This window comes from Carlito syrichta, unplaced genomic scaffold (assembly GCF_000164805.1).
Source record: "Carlito syrichta isolate Samal-C Ts95f unplaced genomic scaffold, Tarsius_syrichta-2.0.1 Scaffold302268, whole genome shotgun sequence".
Taxonomy (NCBI): Eukaryota; Metazoa; Chordata; class Mammalia; order Primates; family Tarsiidae; genus Carlito; species Carlito syrichta.
The window spans coordinates 107,049-128,723 of NW_007246364.1; the positions used below are offsets into that span (position 1 = coordinate 107,049).

Consider the following 21,675-nt stretch of genomic DNA (forward strand, 5'->3'; position numbering starts at 1 on the left):
ATGCATGTGTATTTGTATATGTGTGTGTGTGTGTGTGTGTGTGTGTGAATGTTCACAGAAGAGGGACTTGAGAAGGAGAGGGGGAAAATATCAAATTAGTCACTGCCAAAGGACAGTAGCTGATTTAAAATGAGACGTGAGATACCCTTATCTCTCACCTAAAAAACAAACCACATCACAGCACAGAAGCTAGACCCACAAAATTTTAGGAATTAGCTAACAGTCTAAATGCTGATGCAAAGGTGAGAACAATAAATCAAAAAACAACCCAATCATGATACTTACTCTACCCTCCTTGGTTTTTTTCCCAAAAATAATGTTAAATACAGGAACCGGGAGGCAAATTACCATTTGTTGAGCTAAATTTTAAACTGATGACTCTAACTTCAAACTGACTGCTATTAATCACAGTGGATCTTTAAAAAGCTATTTGGGTTTATGCCTGTGACACAGGGAGAGGGTTTGCAACATGAGTTCTTACAATGCCCAAATCCCAAGTTTCTGCTGAGCAGGCCTGCTTGGCTTGGCTCTGGCACACCAACAGCTGGAAATGCTACTGCCTAGCCATGGAATGCCAATTTTCCCTTCATGTGAGGCAAGTTTCCCATCACACAGTTTATTTTGACACCAGTTCTTCTCTAATTTGTCTGTTAAATTAATCAGAATTAGATTTTCAGTTTGATGGTCAGGAACGATTGGGGATGGGTGAGGTAATGAAGTTGATGTGCAATTGCAAGCAAAGTTCAGAAATTGATAAATCTGAACAATCTCTCTGTTGCAAACAATTCTCAAGGGGCTTCAAGGCACAAACTGTAAGGCAGTAGCTCCCAACGATTGAGAAACAACTACCAAGAAAATGTTCATGACTCCACAAAAAAAGTACTTTAAAAGAACTGTCATGTTACAATACAGTCCATGTATGTTTAATCTGAAACACTTATGCTGATACCCTCAGAGGATTTGTTCAAAGCAAAACACTCTGCTATTAGAAAAAAGCTATCATGAAGGACTGTCAATTTTAATTATTATACACTAAAACTATATGAAATTACCCCAATTCTATTTATCTCACATAAAGTCCTAATCTTTGGCTGTATTACTCATGAAAAGTGATTGCCCCACAAGTCTCAATCCTTATAAGAAAATATCAGTGGAAGGTGGAAAAAAGCACAGATGGTAGAAACTTCATGCATTATTTCTTTAATACTTCAAATCCGGGATTCCACCGGGTCACAAGAGGGTAAAATATAAAGTATCTTTTGGAAATGAACATTAATCCAAATATATGGCATTTTCTTCTGTTTTCTTGGAACAATTTCAGACACATGCTCTGTGAAAAAAGATTTTCAGTTGTGAAGATATGAAATGGTTCATCTAGTTAATTCAAGGGATTCTGCTATAAAAACCACTTTGTGGGTAGTTGGGGCATGCCTAATTTGAAAAAGTATACTTAGTGCTTTCAGAATACAATGTACTTAAAGTTCAACAATGTATTTGTGGCTGATTTGGGTATATGAAAGACAAGAATGAGGGTTCCTTGTAGGGCACACAGGTTAAAAATCATTGACATGAGCCGGGCTCAGTGGCTCAGCCTGTAATCCGGCGCCTTTGGGAGGCTGAGGTGAGTGGATTGCCTAAGCCTGCGGGTTCGAGACTCGCCTGGGCAGCGAGACCTCATCTCTACAATAAATCAAAAAATCAGCCGGGCATGGTAGCACATGCCTGTTATTCCGGCTACTCGGAAGGCGGAGGTGGAAGGATCGCCGGAGCCCAGCAGGCGAGGCTGCGGTGGCCGGGAGCGGCCACTGCACTCCAGTCTGGGCAACCGAATGATACTCCAACTCAAAAAAAATAAAAATAAAAAAAATCATTGACATGCCTGAGCCCAGCAGGTCGACGCTGGGGTGGCCGTGAGCATACCATAGCACTCCAGCCTGGGCAACAGAGTGAGACTCCAACTCAAAAAATAAAAATTAAAAAAAATCATTGACACATGCTTCCTTAACTGTAAGGTGTCTCCTTTCGTAAAACCACTTATAAACAGATCAACATAAGCCACCTATCCAGGGCTTCCAGCATTTCAATTTGACTCATTCAGTAGGTACAGCCTGCTTATTACAAAGAAGTGACTTCTGAGTGTAAGAGCTGGGCCTTTGCTGAATAATCCAAACCTAAGCAGCAAAAATACCTATTAAAAAAAAAAAACAGCAGAGTTTACCCTTACATTTCCTTGAGCATTCTCCTCAAATTAAACGTATCTCATGAGGAGAGCAAAAAAGGAAGATGGAATGAAAGGCAAAATAGGAAATAGAGGAAGAAAGGAATGAAATATGGACCCGTCCACTTATCGCTGCTGACACCTGTAGGCACCACTGGGTGGCCTGACAACAAGCCTGCCCTACTCACTGCTAGTGCCCACATGTGCCATCTAGGGTATGAGGACAGGCTCACTCTGTCCATGATCAGTGCCCAAGTGCAACAACTGGGGGTCAGGACATCAAATGGCCCCACCCACTGAGGCCTGTCCCTGCATGCACCATTGAAAGGCCAAAGGACTGGTCTGCATAGTCCAGTTCTGCCCCCATCAGTATTCATGCACAAATCATCTGGGGACCCGGGGATCAACTTGCCTAGCCCACTGCCACCAGAACCTGTACACACACCGGGGCCTTGAGGAAAGGCCTACCCAGCCTGGTGTCACCAGTATATATCATCCAGCAGCTTATGAACTGAACTGTCCCACCTGCCACCATTGGAGGCAGTAAATGTCCCCTGGGGGGCCTGAGGATTGGCTTGCCCAAGATACTACTACCACCATTGGCACCCAAGCTTGCTGCTTCTGCCCAATGGCTGTCCCGCCACCACTACTGCCATTGCGGATGCCATACATAGCACCCAGTGGCTTGGGGGGACCCGTCCACCTGCAAAATCCAATGCTGCCACTGCTGGTACCTGAACAAGCTTCCTAGAAGCACATAAATCAACCTGCTGGATCTGCTACCACTGGTGCCCATGTATACCCACACTGGACCAACATACCTGGCCTGCTGTCACCAACATTAGTGTTCAAGGACTGACCTGCTCAGCATCCCTATCCCCAGCAAAGCTTCACCACAGCCTCCACTAATAAACATAGCATAAGCCATAGAAGAACTCACAGACAATAATGATGCTGATTACAGCTGAAGAAATCATACAAAGACTACACTACTAAGCCCACAGAAAATCAAAGCCAAAGTACCTTACCACCCGACACTATAGATACATCTCTAGCAAAAAGTCTTTCCCTACAAGAACCAACCCATAAAACTGGAAAAAGCTACTGTTATATCAGATGCACAGATATCAATATAAAGATATAAGAAACATAAAAAAGCAAGGAAACATGACATCACCAAAGAAATACAATAATTCCCCAGCAACAGACTCCAATAAAAATATATAAAATGCCTGAAAAAGAATTAAAAATAATGATACTAAAGAAAGTCAAAAAGATACAAGAGAAGACAGATGAAAAATACAAAGAACTTAAAAAAAATTCATCATCTGTGATAAATTAAACAAAGATACAAATATCATTAAAGAAAAAAACAAACAAACAAAAACAGAAATCCTGGAAATGAAGAGTTCAATGAATGAAACAAAAAAATAAAATTGAGAGCTAAAACAATAGACTAGATCAAGCAGAAGAAAAAAATTCTAAAGTTGAAAATAGGTCTTTTGAAATAACCCAGTCAGAAAAGAAAAAAAGAATAAAAACGAATGAACAAATCCTACATGACATATGGCATACCATAAAACAACCAAAAAAATTGGAATTTTGGGTTTTCCAGAAGCAAAAGAGATGAGCAAAAGCATACAGAACTTATTCAATGAAATAAAAGCTAAAAACTTCTAAGTCTTGCACGAGATATAGACATCCGGATACACAAATCTCTAAGAGGCCCAAATAGATTCAACCCCAAAATGGTCTTATTCACAGCATATTATAGTCAAACTGTTAAAAGTCAAACACAAAGAGAGAATTCTAAAAACAGCAAGAAAAAGGAGTCAAGTTACATATAAGAAAATCCCCAACAGACTAACAGCAGATTTCTCAGCAGAAACCTCACAGGTTAAAAGGGAATGGGATGATACATTGCTGAAAAGAAAAAAGCCTGGCAGTCAAGAATACTATACCTAGAAAAGCTATCCTTCATAAATGAAGGGGAAATAAAGTATTTTCCAGACAAGCAAAAACTGAGAAAATTCATTATCACGATAATGGACCTACAACTTCAGGGTGTCTTACATCTGGAAGCAACAGAATAATATCGACCATCATTAAAATATATGAAAGTATAAAACTCACTGGTATAGCAGACATACAAATGAGAATGAAAAAAAATTCAAATGTTTCTACTAGGGAAAACACCAAACCGCAAATATAATAGAAGGAAAGGAACAAATAACATACAAAGATAAAAAAATGGGAAAAATTTTTAGAAGGGTATGAATTAAGTTCTTACCTATCAATAATAACTTTGAATGTAAATAAATTAAATTCCCCACTTAAAAGACACAGACTGCCTAAGTGGACAAAATAACAAGACCTAACTATATGCGACCTAAAAAAAAACCTCTCTTCACCTATAAAGACACATATAGTATGAAAGTGAAGGGACAGAAAAAGATATTCCATGTAAACAGAAACTGAAAATGAGAAGGAGAACCTATACTTGGGTCAGATAAAACAGACTTCAAGTCAAAAATGAGACAAGAAAGCTTATTATACAGTGGTCCTTTGAAATACAGAGAACTGTTTACAGAACCCTTGTGTAACCAAAATCTGTTCATACTCAAGTCCCACAATCAGTCCCGTGGAATCCACATATATGAAAAGTTAGCCATTGGCCAGTCACAGTGGCTCACACTTGAATCACAGCACTTTGGGAGGCTGAGGCAGGAGGACTGATTGAGCCCAGAAGTTCAAGACCAGCCTAGGCAAGATAGTGAGACCTTGTCTCTACAAAAAAAAAAAATTAAAAATTAGCCAGGCATGGTGGTGTGCACTTGTAGTCCCAACTGCTCAGGAGACGGAGATGTAAGGATCACCTGGGCCCAAGAGATCAAAGCTGTGTTGAGCCATGAGTGTCCCACTGCATGCCAACCTGGGCAAAAGTGAGACTCTGACAGAAAGAAAAGTAAGGGAGGGAAGGAGGGAGGGAGGGAGGGAGGGAGGAAGAGAGGGTAGGAAAGAAAAGTTAGTCCTCTGTTTGTTTATGCAAGTTTTGCATCATGTAAATACTGTATTTTCAGTTTGTGTTTGGTGGATAAAGATATATGTATAAATGGGCCAGTACAGTTCAAACCTGTATTGTTTAAGGGTCAACTGTATAACAATAAAGGGAACAATTCTGCAAGAAGATATAACAATTCTAGATATATGTGCACCACTCAACACTGGAGCACCCAGCTATATTAAGCAAATATTAGGAGCTCTAATGTGAGAGATAAACTCCAACATGACAACAGCTGAGGACTTCAACACCCTACTCTCAGCATTACACAGATTATCTAGACCAAAAATCAACAAAGAAACATTGAATTTAAAATGTACTTTAGACCAAATGGACCAAACAGACATTTACAGAACATTTTACCCAGCAGCTACAGAACACACATACTTCTTATCAGCACAAAAAACATTCTCCAGAACAGACCATATGTTAGACCACAACACAAGTCTTAACAAATTTGAAACAACTGAAATTATACCATGTATTTTATCAGACCACAATGAAGTAAAATTAGAAATCAATAACAAGAACTCTAGAAACTGTACAAACATGGAAATTAAACAATATAATCCTGAATGACCATGAGGTCAATAAGAAAATTAAGAAGAAAATAAATTTATTGAAACAAGGAAATCAGAAACATAACATACTAAAACCTATGGGATACAGCAAAAGCAGTGCTAAGAAGGAAGTTCATAGTAATGAATGCTTACATCAAAAAAGTAAAAATATTTCAAATAACAATCTAATGATGCAGCTCAAGGAACTAGAATAGCAGGGGGAAAAAATCTCAAAATTAGTAGAAGGTAAAAATATAAGAAAGATGAGAAGAACTTAATGAAATACACACACATGCACACACACACACAAAGTGAAATAAAGAATTGTTTTTTGAAAAGGTAAACAAAAATAGATAAACTGCTAGTTAGACTAATCAAGAAAAAAAGAGAGAAGACCCATGTAAATCAGAAGCAAGAAAGAGCTATTACAACTGATACAACAGAAATATAAAGGATCATCAGAGATTATTATAAATGTACACTAACAAATTGGAAAGCCTAGAGGAAATGGATAAATTCCTGAACACATACACCGTGCCAAGATTGCAAGAAGAAATAGAAAACCTGAACAGACCAATATCAAGTAATGAGATAGAATCAGTGATAATAAATCTCTCAATAAAGAAAAGACTAGAACTGGATGTGTTTACTGCTGAATTTTACCAAACTTATAAAAAGCTAACAACAATTCTTCTCAAACTATTTCAAAAAATTGAAGAGGAAGAAATTCTCCCTAACTCATTCTATGAGGCCAGCATTACCTTGATTCTAAAACTAGACAAGAATAAGAACATTAAAAAAAGAAAACTACAGGCCAATATCCCTGATAAGCATTGATGAAAAAAAGCTTCAACAAAATACTAGGAAAGTAAATCCATCAAAAAGATCACAACCAGGTGAAATTATCCCAGGGATGCAAGGATGGTTCAACACATGCAAATTAATAAATGTGATGTGATACATGGCATTCATAGAATGAAGGATAAAAACCTTATGATCATCTTATTAGATGCAGATAAAACAGTTGATAAAATTCAACATCACTTCATGATCTTAAAAAACTCTCAACAAACTAAGCATAGAAAGAACATTCCTCAATATAATAAAAACGATATATGACAAACCCACATTTAATATCATATTGAATGGGTAAAAGCTGAAAGCCTTTCCTCTAAGAACTGGAACAAGACAAGAATGCCCACTTTTCTAACTCTTTTTCAACACAGTACTAGAAATACTGGCCAGGGCAGTAAGGCAAGAAAAAGAAATAAAAGGCATCCAAAGTAGAAAAGAGGAAGTCAATTGTTCCCTGTTTGCACATGGCATCATTTTTTTTTTTTTTTAGTTGGAGTCTCACTCTGTTTGCCAGGCTGAAGTGCAGTGGCATGCTGATGGCCACCACAGCCTTCACCTGCTGGGCTCAGGTGATCCTTCCACATCAGCCTTCTAAGTAGCTGAAGCTATAGGTGCATGCTATCACACCCAGCTGATTTTTTCAATTTATTGTAGACATGAGGTCTCGCCAAGTTGCCCAGGCTGGTCATGGATCGCAGAGCTCAGGCAATCCTCTTGCCTCAACCTCCCAAAGTGCTGGGATTACAGGCTTGAGTAACCATACCTGGCTAGCATCATCTTATATATAGAAAAATCTAAAGACTATACCAAAAAACTCTTTGAACTGATAAATGGCTCAGTAAAGTTACAGGATACAAAATCAACATGCAAAAACGAGTAGTATTTCTACACACCAATAATGAACTAGCCAAAAAACAAATCAAGAAGGCAATCTCATTTGCAATAACTACTCACACAAAAAATATCAAGGAATAAATTTAATCAAAGAGGTTAGACCTCCACTAGGAAAACTACAAACTACACTTATGAAAGAAATTGAAGAGGACACAACAAATAGAAAGATACCCCATGCTCATGGATCTGAAGAATTAATAATGTTACAATGACAATACTATCCAAAGCAGTCTACAGAGTCAATGCAATCAAAATACCAATGACATTCTTCACAGAAATAGAGAAAACAATCCTAAAATTCACATAAAACTACAAAAGATCCCCAAAAGCCAAAGCAATATCGAGCAAAATTAAAATGTTGAAAGCATCATACTATCTGACTTCAAAATGTACTATAAAGCTATAGTAACCAAAACAGCATGGTATTAGTATAAATTTTAGAAGACACATAGATCAAGGAAACAGAATAGAGAAACCAGAAATAAATCTACATATTTACAGCCAAATGATCTGCAACAAAGATGCTAAGAACATAAATTGGGAAAGGGACTCCATCTTCAATAAATGGGACTGGGAAACCTAGATATCCATATTTAGAAGAATAAAACTAGATTCTCACCTCTCACCCTGTACAAAAATTAACTCAAAATGTATTAATAACTTAAATGTAAGACAAGAAACTCTAAAATGACTAGAAGACAACAAAAGAGAAAGACTCTATGACACTGGTCTAGGCAAAGATGAAAAGCACAGATAACGGTAACAAAAATAGACAAACAGGATTCTGTTAAACTAAAATTCTTCTATGTAACAAAGGAAAAAAATTCTTCTATGTAACAAAGGAAACAATCAACAGAGTGAAGAGACAATCTGTACAATGGGAGAAAATATCTGAAAACTATTCATCTGACAAGAGACAAATATGCAGAATATACAAGGAACTCAAGCAACAGCAATCATAATCATAACCATAATTTGATTAAAATTGGGCCAAGGATCTGAATAGACATTTCTAAAAAGAAGACATATAAATGTCAAATAAATATACGAAAAAACACTCAACATCACTAATCATCAGAGAAATGCAAATCAAAATCAAAATGAGATACAATCCCATCCCAGTTAGAATGTCTGCCATCAAAAAGAAAAAAAATAACAAATGCTGGCGAGGATGCAGAGAAAAAGAAACTTATACACTAGTGGTAGAAATGCAAATTAGCACAGTCATTATGAAAAACAATAAAGAGTTTTCTCAAAAACCTAAAAATAGAACTACCGTATGATCAAGCAATCCCACTACTAGGTTTTTAGTCAAAGGAATGGAAATCAGTATATCAAAGGGATACCTACACCCCCATGTTTACTGCAGTACTATTCACAAGAGTCAATATATGGAATCAAACTAAGTGACCATCAATAGATGAATGGATAAAGAAAATGTAGGTTGGGAGTGGTGGCTTACACCTGCAATCCTAGCACTTTGGGAGGCCAAGGCAGGAGGATTGTCTGAGCCCAGGGGTTCAAGGGCATCCTAGGCACCATAGAAAGACCTCATCTCTACAAAAAAAAGTCAAAAAAATAGCCAGGCGTGATGGTACGCGCCTGTAGTCCCAGCTACTCAGGAGGCTGAGGTGGAAGGATCACCTGAGCCCAGGAGATCAATAATGTGGTGAGATGTGAGTATACCACTGCACTCCAGCCTGGGTAACAGAGTGAGATCCTGACTCAAAAAAAAAAAGAAAAAAGAAAATGTGGAAAATATACACAACATAAAAAATATTCAGTCATAAAAAAGAATGAAATCCTGCCATTTACAGCAGCATGGGTGGAACTGGAAGTCATTATGCTAATTGAATTAAGCCAGGCAGAGAAAGGCAAACATTGCTTGTTCTCACACATATATGGAAGCTAAAAAAGTTGAACTCAGGGAGGTAGTCAGTAGAATGATAATTACTACAGGCTGGGAAGGGTGGGGAGCAGGGCAGGGATGTAGAAAGGTTGGTTAATAGGTACAAACACATAGAAGGAATAAGTTCTAGTGACTATAGTTAACAATAATATATTGTATATTTCAAAACAGCTAGAGGATTTAAAACCTTCCCAATACAAATAAATAATAAATGTTAGAGGGGATGAATATCCTAAGCACCATGATTTGATCACTACACATTATATACATGTATCAAAATACAACGTATACCCCCACAAAAATGTGCAATTATTTTGTATCCATTTTTATATTCTTTTTTGAAAAAATAATATAGATCAATACAAAGAAAAACCAAGGAATGGCTAGTCTCTTCAAGAAATACTGTTTTTCAAGCATCATTTTCTGTTGTGTATTTTAAACATAAAAACCATTACATTACACCCATCAGTCATAAATAAAATATAAATGCCTAACTTGATAAGCATGATTCAAGAAACAGCATGGACTTCAATATTTCCTCTTTGCCCTTTTAAAGGCAGCAAGATCAAGAGAACTTGGAACACATTACATTAAATCAGATACCTACCATTGCTCACCATCCGCCTGGCTACTTCCCATAAAACAAGTCCAAAGGCCCAAATATCGACCCTCTTGTAAGAATCAAAACAATCCACCTGGATAGTTTCATCTAGAACCTCAGGGGCCATGTAGCGCTTGGTGCCCACACGGGGATTGTTCCCCACGTCAAGTTGATTGGTGCTCTGGGAATGCATGACCGCCAGGCCTAAAAAAGAAGACCATAACAGCGTAATCAGCTCACTTCCCTTTTCAGAAGGGGCTGCTGAAAGATTTTAAACCAACCCCAATCAAAGGCGCCCTCTTGTGGATCCACAGTCACTGTTGTGTTACCCTTAGAATAATCCATAGGTCCTTTGTGATGATTTCTGGAGTGACAGCAGAAAAAAGGACTAATGTCAGAAAAATTCTGAGCTATTAGATAATAGATGAACCTCTAAGAGACAAAAAGTTCTGAAGTAAATGCCATGCACTAAACCAATATGAGGCCAGTGTTTGAAGTCCACAGGAAAACAGGCTCACATGTTAAATGTGAGCCTCAAAGTGACTTAACAAGAAGCAAATTAAGCTCTCAAACTCCACCACTGCTCCCACTAGTCTCCAAACACAAATTTCAAACAGTGTGAGACATAGAATTTGAAGTAATTTATCACTACATAAAGGGCAGACTGCTATAAGCACCGCTTTATCCCTAAAGGAAGAACTGCTTATCTGAGCAATCCTGACCAAACCCACAGGTCTTTCTCTAGAATCATGGGCACAGAGAATATTAAACTGGACCTCAATTGATAACACAATTCTCAGGTTAAATCATTTTGAAACACTCTCGTAAACCATGACTCATTTCAGAATTTCTCAATTAGGGAGACCTGGCCTTCCTCACTAGTCAGTGGGACAGACTGATACATGCACAATTTATTTGAGGATGAAATTATTTTATTGATGCATATGCAGACCAACTGCAAATGATTCCTATAATAGTCATATAATGTCAACGAGCTGTCATGCATTATCTCATCCTTAATCATTAGCAAAGATAATGACAACTACATGCAACTAAAGCAGATGGATTCCTCTTTCCCCTATTTTCATAATCAACCCCAAGATTCTATGGACACAGTAAGCATTTCCCAAATACTTATATTTGCTTATAAATGCTTATATAGTAGTCCCCCCTTATCCATAGTTTCCCACAGTCAGCTGTGGTCCAAAACAGCTGAGTACAATAAAATATTGTGTGTGTGTGTGTGTGTGTGTGTGTGTGTGTGTGTGTGTGTGTGTGAGAGATCACAATCACATAAATTTTATTATAGCATATAATTATATTTGTTCTATTTTATTATTAGTTATTGTTGTTAATCTCCTGCTGTGCCTAATTTAGAAGTTAAACTTTATCAAAGGTATGTACAAGAAAAACAGTATATATAGGATTTGGTACTATCTGTGGTCTCAGGTACCCACTAGGAGTCTTAAAATATATTTCCCACAGATAAGTGGGGACTACTATATGTCCCACCCTGATTTCCAGAACCCAAAGAATCAAAGTTTCAGAATATTAAAAAGGTGCAGGCACCTTTTTATATGTTGATTACACTGAATACCACAGGGCAACATATCTCTGTTACTAGAACAGAAAATTTGTGATTTAACTTGCTTGTCTCTGAACATAGTTTATTCTGTGAACTGAAAGTTAGGATCTTAAAATTCTAGCTCTTAGCATACTAGCAGAGTTGCTATAGGAATGTGTGTACTCTCTTTATAACTTCAATGGAAAGGAGCACATTCTTTTTCTACTTATTAAAAAGGGGATCTACCAACTTCTTTTGTGGTTTCTAATATTATAATCACTGGAACAATGAAATGTGTCACTTCAAATAGTATAGGTTTGCCTACAAGGGTTTTCAAGAACAAAAAAAAGATGCAAGTTGACTGGTACATGAAGAGTCTGGTTTTAAAATACGTCCACAAGTTATTTGAAGCTTCTCCCTTCAAGAAATGAAGTGTAATTACTCATCCCTTGGGTGTATGCTGGACTATTGAATAAAATGTGGAAGACGTGGCAGTGCATGTCTTCACAATGAGGACATAAAAGCCACTATACAATTAGAAAAGGCTTCCTGTTTGTTCTCTTTCAGCTCACTCATCGCGTTATAAAGAACTCAAGATGCCTGTGGAGAAGTCCACGCGACAAAGAACTGAGCGGCCTGCTGCCAATAACAACTGCAGGTGTGCCATCATGGAACTGGGTTTTCCAGCCCTGGTCAAGCCTTCAGATAACTGCAGCCCTGACTCACAACTTGACTACAACCTCTATAAGCCCATGAGCCGGAACCACACTGCTAAGTCATTCTAAGATTCCTGATCCCCAAAGAACTGTGTGAGATAACAAATATATGTGGTATAAGCTGCTAAATTATATGATAATTTGTTACCTAGTAATAGATAATTACTACACTAAAGATGACAAAGCAACAAAATGCAATGTTTGAACCTTGACTGAATTCTTGTTTGAAAAAAATCTGGCAACATTTTAAAATGGAGAGAATTACTGATATTATTTAGGTGTGACAAATTGTGATTATGCAGGGGACTCATTTTGAAGTATTTTTAGGGATGAATTTTGAAGTATTGAGCAATAAAGTGTAGTGATGTCTGTAATACTTTGTTTTCAAATGAATAGGCAAAAATATACGCACACCACATATAGATAAAGCAAATATGGCACTGTTTTAACAATTTCTGAATCTAGGTGTTAAGAATTTAAGCGACCGTTACTACATCCTTTCAGCTCTTCTGTATGTTTGAATTCTTAATAATAAAAAATTATAAAAATATACAGAATACTTGCTGCAATATTAATCATAGGCCACTCTTTGTCATGAATGTCCTTAATTTCTGGGCACAAACTAAAAAGTTACATGCAATTATGGTATTATAGTTTAATATATATCATTACTTATCATATCCTAAATAATGTATCTAATTGGAAGGCTGCAGGCAGGCCAAAAGAAATGTAGTTGAAGAATTAATTAGCTGGACTTACTGCAAAACTCCCCCAACCCCTCCCCACCAAGTCCCATAAACCAAAGTCAAGAGCTGCCTCAGTGTGTCCACCCTTTCCAGATAGATCACTGTTTTATAACAGCAGCTACCATTTGAATCCTTATTTGCCAGGTATTTATAATAATTTCTGAATCTTATCAGAATCTTGTGAGGTGAATTTATTTTTTAGTTATACGAGTAACATATGATCACATGATTATGAAAGTTTCCAACAATGCTGAAGTACAGCTCATGGCATCAAACATTGCAGTCCCTCTTGGCTAAGGTCCCTGTCCCTCTCACTGATTATAAGCAATGTCAGCCCTTGAACCATATAAACATATTAAAATACAGGATGAATTATTGGGAAAGTCAGAATTTAAAACTAAATCACCCTGGCTCTAAGCCATGGAATAAGCCATAAAAGTCCTTTATACTTCAACTAAAACTGCCTGCATAAGCTTCAGGACCATGCTCTTTCAATGCTTATCCTAAATATTTTTCTGCTTATACTTGCTAAACATTGTATAACAACTTCTCAATGTAAAAGCAAAGACTTTAAAGAAATTCAAAGGTAGTAAATTTTCCTAACACGTCAAATCCCTTGTGCTTAAAAACAAAAATAAATACATTACTACATAAACAATTAAAGCTATTTTTATCTAAAACTTTATCAGACTAACAATAAATGTGATTATATGAATATAATATAAACCATTTTTAATAGAGTAAGGACTCTCAATAATCCATTGAATTGAATATAGTTATTACAATTTAGTTCTCATTAGCACAATTATTCAACCAATATTCTAGGAGCCTTGGATGAATATGATTTTATATAAAGTGCCAATACAAATGAAAATAATCTTATTTCTAATGAAATTAAAGCTACATGACATTATTCTAACACACAGAAAATGAGATATACCAGGAAAAAGAGTAAATCAGTTTGAGGAATATTTTCCTCTGGCCTTGGCTAATAATTTTGCCTTGCTACAGAAGAATGATTTTAGAAAACACTTTTAAGACAATGCCATTCCATACAAAATTTCATTGTGCATCAACTATGTTATCTCTGTAATGTAATGATTATCTCTGAAGTAGGATATGGCAGGAACTAAACAAGCCTGAGGTTAACTTTCTAAAGTAATGGGAAAGTCTATATCTCAGTAGGGATTTGGGTTTTACAGCATTTGTCAAAACTCTAAGAATATACTTAAGATTTGTGTATTTCACAGTATGTAAATTTTACCTGAAAATAAAAAAGAACAAATAATGCACTGTAATTGATGATATACTAGTATACATGCTGAAATCATAACAGAAAATAATTATTTCACCTGCACATTAAAATGTACCAAAGATTGAGATGGACTGATAACTAGGGAATGAATAAATGGATAAACACATAATAAAGCTTAACGATAGCAGATATTAATGGAGAAATCTAGGTAGTGGGTATAAAATTGCTCACTTTAAACTTTTTTCAACTTTTTTGCATGTTTGAAATTCTTGCAGGTTAGGGAGGGAAAAAAGATGCAACCCAGTTAACCACTTGAGTACAAAAAAATTAAACTGATCATGAAAAAATATGTTTAAGAATTTACCCAAATCTGCTATGCAACACTGTCCATTCTTCTTAACCAGGATATTTTTGCTCTTTAAATCTCGATGGGCAATGGCTGGTTTCCCTTGGGTCCCAAATATCTCTATGTGCAAATGTGCAAGACCACTAGCTATGGACAGCACTATTCGAAGGCAGCTAACTGTATCCAGGGTAGTAAGTTGAAGATAGTCGTACAACGATCCCATTTCATGATAATGTGTTATTAGCCACAACTGAGTACTGGAGTGTCTTGATGTCATGTCTGAAGCAATGAAACCTAGAGAGAGCAAGAACAAAATTAAAACACATGTAAGAATTCTAAATTATAACTCTTAGAATTGAGAAATAGTGAACTACACAGTAAACATCGTCTATTACACAAAATAATTAAATGAATCAATTGCCACCAGAGGAGGTTTACAGAAGTATCAGCAGAGAAAAATAACAGTATTTATTCCTTAAAAGAACATTGTTAATAAATAGGAACATTTCATATTAATTTCCACTGTAAGTAATCCTTTTAAAAAATATTTTCCATTGCATTACAAATCAGAGAGGAATAATAAATTTGTGCTCACCCATAATGCCTATGCCAAACTCTTCGGCATGTTGATATTTTAAGATTATTCATCAACCATCCTAAAAGGACACCAAATCTAAAATCTGAATACCTGTATTCTAGTCCTGACTCTGCCTGTGATTTACTTGTGTAATATTGGGCAACTCAAATAGGCTCTCTGGCCTATGTCTGCTCAGATGTAAAATAAAGGAGTGAGTTTATATTAAGTGATTGACTGATTCATCATATAAAACAAAGAACCAATCAAACATAATGAGCATTTATGATGCTTTGTCCGTCACACACAGAAAAACCAAGACAGTAGTGTTTGTTGGCTAAAATAGATGACAGATATAAAAAAGGAAAAAATTACAGTAAAATGTGAAAAGTATTCTAATAAATATCTTCAAAGAGCTCTATGAGTCTAGAGTAGGGAATCATAATAATTCAGACTAAATGATACAATAGACATCTATTAGGAAGTGACAACTAAACTGGTCTGAATTAGAAGTGAGATACTGACATATGTGGATAAAGAGACAGCAAGCAATCTTTCTAGACATTTGGAGGTAACTTTTGAGCACACTGAAAAAGACTCTAGAAGTCAGAGGCACATCCTATCCCATGACATAAACTGTGATATGTGTGCTTGCCTTTTCTGCTACAGAGGTGCCTTTCTAGCATTATTCTTATGTATACGAACCATGCTAATGGACAGTGAAGTTTGGGGCTTACAAAAAGAAGAGAAAAAAAATTTTTTTAAAGACAGATATGGCTTGAGGAAACATTTTAAATTACTTGTGAAAATGTAAAAGAAAATACATAAAAATGCCTTATACTTACATAGTATTTTATATAAAATGTATGTCACTTTCACATATATTCTCATGAGATTTTTCTCAACAAGCTGGTAAGATAGACATCATTATGTTCATTTGATAGATAAAGTTGCTGCTGAGAGATGTCAAGAATCACACAGCTAGTAAGTTGCTACCAACTCCAAATCTGGTGCCAATTGTTCTGATAACATTGTACAGCAAGGCTCCGTGAGCCTAGAGGGGTCCCTGATTGATCACCATTGTCATCATCAACAACCAAACCCACAAAGGCAGCTAATAATTACTGAGTACTAACTATGTGCCTGGCACCTTGAATGCAATCCTCCAATAACCACACGAAGTAGGGAGATCACATCACTGACATTAGGTTGGCAACAGTCCCAGCAGTCTGGCTCTAGAACCCGGAGCTGGCCCACCATACGATATTATCCCTGAAAAAGCTGAATTCTACTCAGAAAAAATAATTAGACGTTTGCATCTGTGGGGCAGTTGCAAAGCAAACTCCATAATAACCCAGCACCTTCTCCCTCTCCCTCTCTCTGTGCTCTAAGTCTGTTCCCGTGGTCACCCCTAAGTCTCCCACTCCTTCCTCACTCTCTTTCCACACAGCCATTCTTTCCACACAGCTGCTTCTCCTGGAGCCCTTCTTTGACTGGCCATAACAGAAATCAAAATGTTTACTGGGATATTAGTTATTCCTACTAAAGAAAGTATTCCTGCTTTAACAGTTTAAACCAAATGATATTATTAATCTTTAACAATTTTCTCAAAAATAAATGCCCCAAACTCTAAAAGCACCGCTCAAAAGAAAGTAAATTACTGTTGCTTATCTGGGTGGCCTCTACTGACTTCTTCCTTCAAGGGAGAGGAGCTTCTGATTGAGTAAATAAATAATAAACATATAAATTTTTATTCTCCTACCCTCCCTAAGCCCCCTAGGTCTTGAGGAAAGATTTTGTCTATCCCATCAATTATGCTCTAGACCTTCAGGGAAAAAAAAATGACTTTTAAATAAGCAGGATTTTTTTTAACTGCTTGTCTCTCAAGCGTGAATTATATAAATACATTTGCTTTACAATGCTACAGCACTTCCATAGGATGTTTGTGTTTTGAGTACACGAGTTAGACTGCCTGGTGTGATTCCCACTCCAACTATTGAGTCTCTTTACACATCAGTTACCTTATCCATTAAAACTGAGAAAATAAGAGTACCTGCCCTGATGCTGTCGTGGTGAAGATTTACTAAGAAAATGCACTTAAAGCAGTGATTACTGCCTAGTAAGTGTCCATTATTATTTTTGTTGTTGCTGTTATTGCTGTCACTATTATTGTTATACACAGACATCAAAGTGCAGCAGGTAGTGTGTGACAAGAGTTACAGCAGAGGTACAAAGTGAGGGAATGCAGAAAAGCACAATTAATTCTATTGGGAGAAAGAATGGGGACCTAGAAGTTTTGATGGAGGAAGAAGTAGCTGGAGGGTGTGGAGGGGATGGGGGTAACTAAGAACAATATGAATGAAGGCACAGAGATCCAAACGTTTGTGACAGTCCCAAGGAATGGCAGTCCCAGTGCCCCAAAATAAGAAGTCTTGAATACCAGTCACAAATATTACATCAATTTGGGAGCTAGCAAAGACACTTTGAGCAGAGGTATCTCTTCTCCCCAGTGAAAGACAACAGTAGGTGGAGAGATGGATCAGAAACAGGAAGCTGATAGCTGAGGTGAGGAGGATTAAATGATGACTAGAGCCCAAGGAGTGAGAGAAAGTAAAATTCAATCCTCAAAATTGAAACAATTCTGAGATAGAACATAATCACCGCACCATTGAAGCAACGTTTTAAACAACTGTCAAACCAATATTTGCAGACAACTTGACTCAGATTTAAATACTACATTGGCAACACCAAAATAGAAAGAAATTCTGGCAATGGCCTATAAACCAGACCTAATCTGATAGCCATAAAGAGGCCAACACTATTCTCTACAGAGTTAAATTATGTAAACATTATATCCATCATTTAGGAGGTACACCAGGCAGTATATACCATGTATGTATTAGCATAAACATATTTAGAGAAACTTTTCAAAAACATAGAAGTCAATGGGCCCAAGGAGTATGTTCACCCTTTATACTGCCATAGCAGTATTTCAACGGGCACTTTACATATTTCCCAAATGTTGCTAAGCTTTAGTTTCTAAATTAAAATGTATGCTGAATCCCTCTGCAAATCTGGGCTTTAAAAATGATGCCTAGTTTGAGGGAATGTGCATTTAATTACAATATCCCTGGGAGCTGTGAATCTCTAGGAAATAGTCCAAAGATCTTTCTTAGTTTGATTCAAGTAATAAATATTCAAAAAGGGTGGGGTAAGTAGAACAACCAATGAGCCTTGAAGTGAACAATATGGGGCAAATTTTTGTTGTTTAAATAACAATCTGCAGATGTAGGAATAAGAATTAGCAGTAACGGATTTCCTTTTCATCATCCAGAGAATCTTAAAACTTTTCTGCAGATTCAAACAAAAAATTGGTGTTAAGAGAAAATTAAACTGTCTATAAATGCTAAGGATCTTTATATAGCTTTTTAGAAGAGACTCTCAAATTCATATTCACCAAAACAGAGAGGGCACAGGCAGGCAATTATTTCCATCTAGATACAATTAAGGAGGAGGTTATCCTTGTACTTACCTAAAATATTCTCATGCCTCAGCATCACAGTGTTGTACAATTCTGTTTCCCTGAACCACGACTTCTCATCCCGGGAGGAGAATATCTTCACGGCAACATTTTCCCCTTGCCAACTGCCCCTCCACACCTCACCATACCGGCCTTTCCCTATTGAAAGCAAAAGACAGGTGACACAGGGCAGCAGGATGTGGGAGACAACCAGTCTGTCATAATGAATAAGCCAATAAATTTAGTGCCTGCAGCTCTTACTTCCTCCCATTGCTTACTGGAGAAGCTCAGTTTGGGGATATAAATACCACAACCTTTTGCCTGTAAAGACATACAAAAATAAGGTGGAACGTGTCCCTCCCATCCATCCTACTGTGGTAACAAATTAAACTGCTTTCAGTATCTGCATTGTATAATTAACTGCTAATTACTCAGTTTACATGGAAATTCCTCACTGAAAGGAATAAAATGCATATGTTTTTTTAAACATATGAAAGTAAAACTTAGAAAATGGTACAGATTATTAGATTTCAATTTTGTGCTGAAAGCCAAAACAGTGAGTGCGTTACTAAATTGAATAGCTTTCTTGGTTCCTTCCCTGCATGCAGGACCAATATAGGCATTTTCTGAGCTGCCCAAATTTGTAAATTTACATGAACATAAAAAAAAAAACCAAAACACAATGCTATACAGTAGATCAACAAGCAACCACTGTCATTATTCTTGGCAGAAGATGTATTTCGAAAAAGGCTTTGCAAAGTCTTAAATGCATAATCCCAGAACAGTTCCGATTTCTGACACTGGTCATGGGTATTTGTTTGTGAGACACTCCCTGTGATGCTACAAGTAGGCTACATTGAAAAGGCCACTTGGAGAATACATCTTGAAAACCGTGGTGACTCTAGTTATGATCTGATCTGTTTGGTGAACGGCCCCTTCTTGCAGCAGCAATGTACTTGTCAGCTTGTCAACTACCAGCTCTTTCTTCCATTCTTCTCTTTAATTATAGGTAGGAGTGAACAGGGAAGTTGGGAGGAGGGGGTAATTACCAGGAGCCGATGGGGATCAACAAGGGGTATAATCAGCCTAGATAACAAGGCAGCAGGAGATATAACTTGCAGGGCAGTAGGGCTCTCTTTCTACCTAGGCAAGTGGCTTCTAATAAGCAGCTGCTGCAGCACCTGCATCTACAGGAACATGGTCCTTTGCAGGAACAGTAAGCCACAGAAAACCCGAACATCAAGAGAGAAGCGGGTCTGTCCAGACAACACATCTGAAACATAATCAAAACCGCTAAACCTAGATTTCCTGACAAGAGACAATGACTCTATTAAATACTAATGACTAACCCAAAAGGATGTTAAATATGGCCAATAAGTGCTCATTGTGGGCCACTGTCAAGTCACACACATACTATTTAAAGACTTTTAAGATTATAAATAATACTACTAAGATTATACACAATACCATTTCAACTTTTTAAAATAAAGTCATAGCAATTGTCCAGCATTTGCAGCTCAAAATGAGGGTTAGTGCTAAGTTACTAAAAAAACGGCTGCTAGAAAATGATATGCTAATCTTTTCCTGCCTTGGGTTCCACTCTGTATCTTTATTTTCCCTTTGTCCTCATTTTTCTCATTAGAAAAGAGTGCAAAATATCCCTGGGAATTGTGGACATAAAATTACCTCAAATCTTTTTTTTTTTTAAGAAAGCAGGAGATAAATGTCAAGGTAGGTAGATAGAATTAAAATAGAAACTGTTTTCAATGGTTTTTGAACAGTTTTAAGTTGTCAAATGCTTTTTGCAAATGTATCCTTATGCAGAAGACACTGAAACAGAAGCAGAGCTTCTTAACCGCCCTGGCCATGGAGTCCCACAAAGAGATCCCTGGAGACCCCTGAAATTTGCAGTTTCACTGATCATCATCTAGAAATGACTCACCTAGTCCAATATCCCATGTTTTTTGAACCAAAAATGATAACATACTATCCATGCAGTTCATCACGTATATTTTTATTCAAAACTGTACCACATGAACACACTAACTTTAGTGCTGACCCAGGAAAATGTGATAATTGTACTTATACTATTTCAAAAAACGCTGAAGACTATCTATAGAACCAGAAATTATGTATTTTAAAGGTGTAATACTCTTTTGCCATGTGGATTCTGGAGCCAGTCTCTGAGGACTGATCTTGAGACAGTGTGCTGCTCTGTGAATAGTGGTGGGCCACAGGACAGGAGGGGAGAGGGTAGGCAATGTGCCCCCTCACTGACTTCCCACCACTACTCAGATACCCTTGTTCATTACCAAACAAGACACTATGGTATAATAGGACAACTCTGGCAACGCATAATGAGTACATCTGGGACTCTTCCTCCTTTATTTCTTCTTTTCACAATCTGCTGCAAAGGAGAAGGGAGAAGTGGAAAACAGTGGCAGTAGCTTCAAATCCTTCAGACCAGAGAAAGGGCAACAAGGCTCCTTCTGGTCACCTTCATTCTGAGGGCAGCAGTTGCTGCTCTTCCTACCTCTGCACCTCCCCCTTTCCATGACTACTTCGGAAGTGTCCTTCTTTCCATGAAAATAAGAAGCAAATCCGGAGAATAGAGCCAAGTGGTGGAGCAGCGTATGACGGCCAACTCTCCCAAAAGCAAAAGACAGGACTGCAGAAGCTACGGAGCCCAGCCCAAAGAAACCACAAGCACTAGGAAGAGAGTGCGAAAATATTGTCAATGATTTCTGCAACTGCAGCTATCCTTGCATGCCACCTAACAGATAAAGTAATCAAAACTACTGTGGAACTTCCAAATAACCACCACATAAAACTAAAACTAACAAAGAAAAAGACTTC

At 37.2% G+C, this 21,675-nt stretch overlaps 1 protein-coding gene across 2 annotated transcripts in view; it reads right to left on the minus strand.

Moving 5' to 3' along the window:
- Positions 1 to 21,675, minus strand: part of ACVR1 (activin A receptor type 1) — a 60,910-nt gene that overhangs the window by 12,536 nt on the left and 26,699 nt on the right. Inside the window, exons 5-7 of one of the 2 annotated variants that reach the window (XM_008056158.1) lie at positions 18,832 to 18,978; positions 14,744 to 15,019; positions 10,105 to 10,302 (exon numbers count right to left, since the gene is read on the minus strand). In XM_008056158.1, coding sequence (XP_008054349.1) covers positions 10,105 to 10,302; positions 14,744 to 15,019; positions 18,832 to 18,978 — 621 coding nt within the window. The remainder of the gene's footprint in view (positions 1 to 10,104; positions 10,303 to 14,743; positions 15,020 to 18,831; positions 18,979 to 21,675) is intronic. The other variant, XM_021711405.1, reaches the window with a different exon arrangement.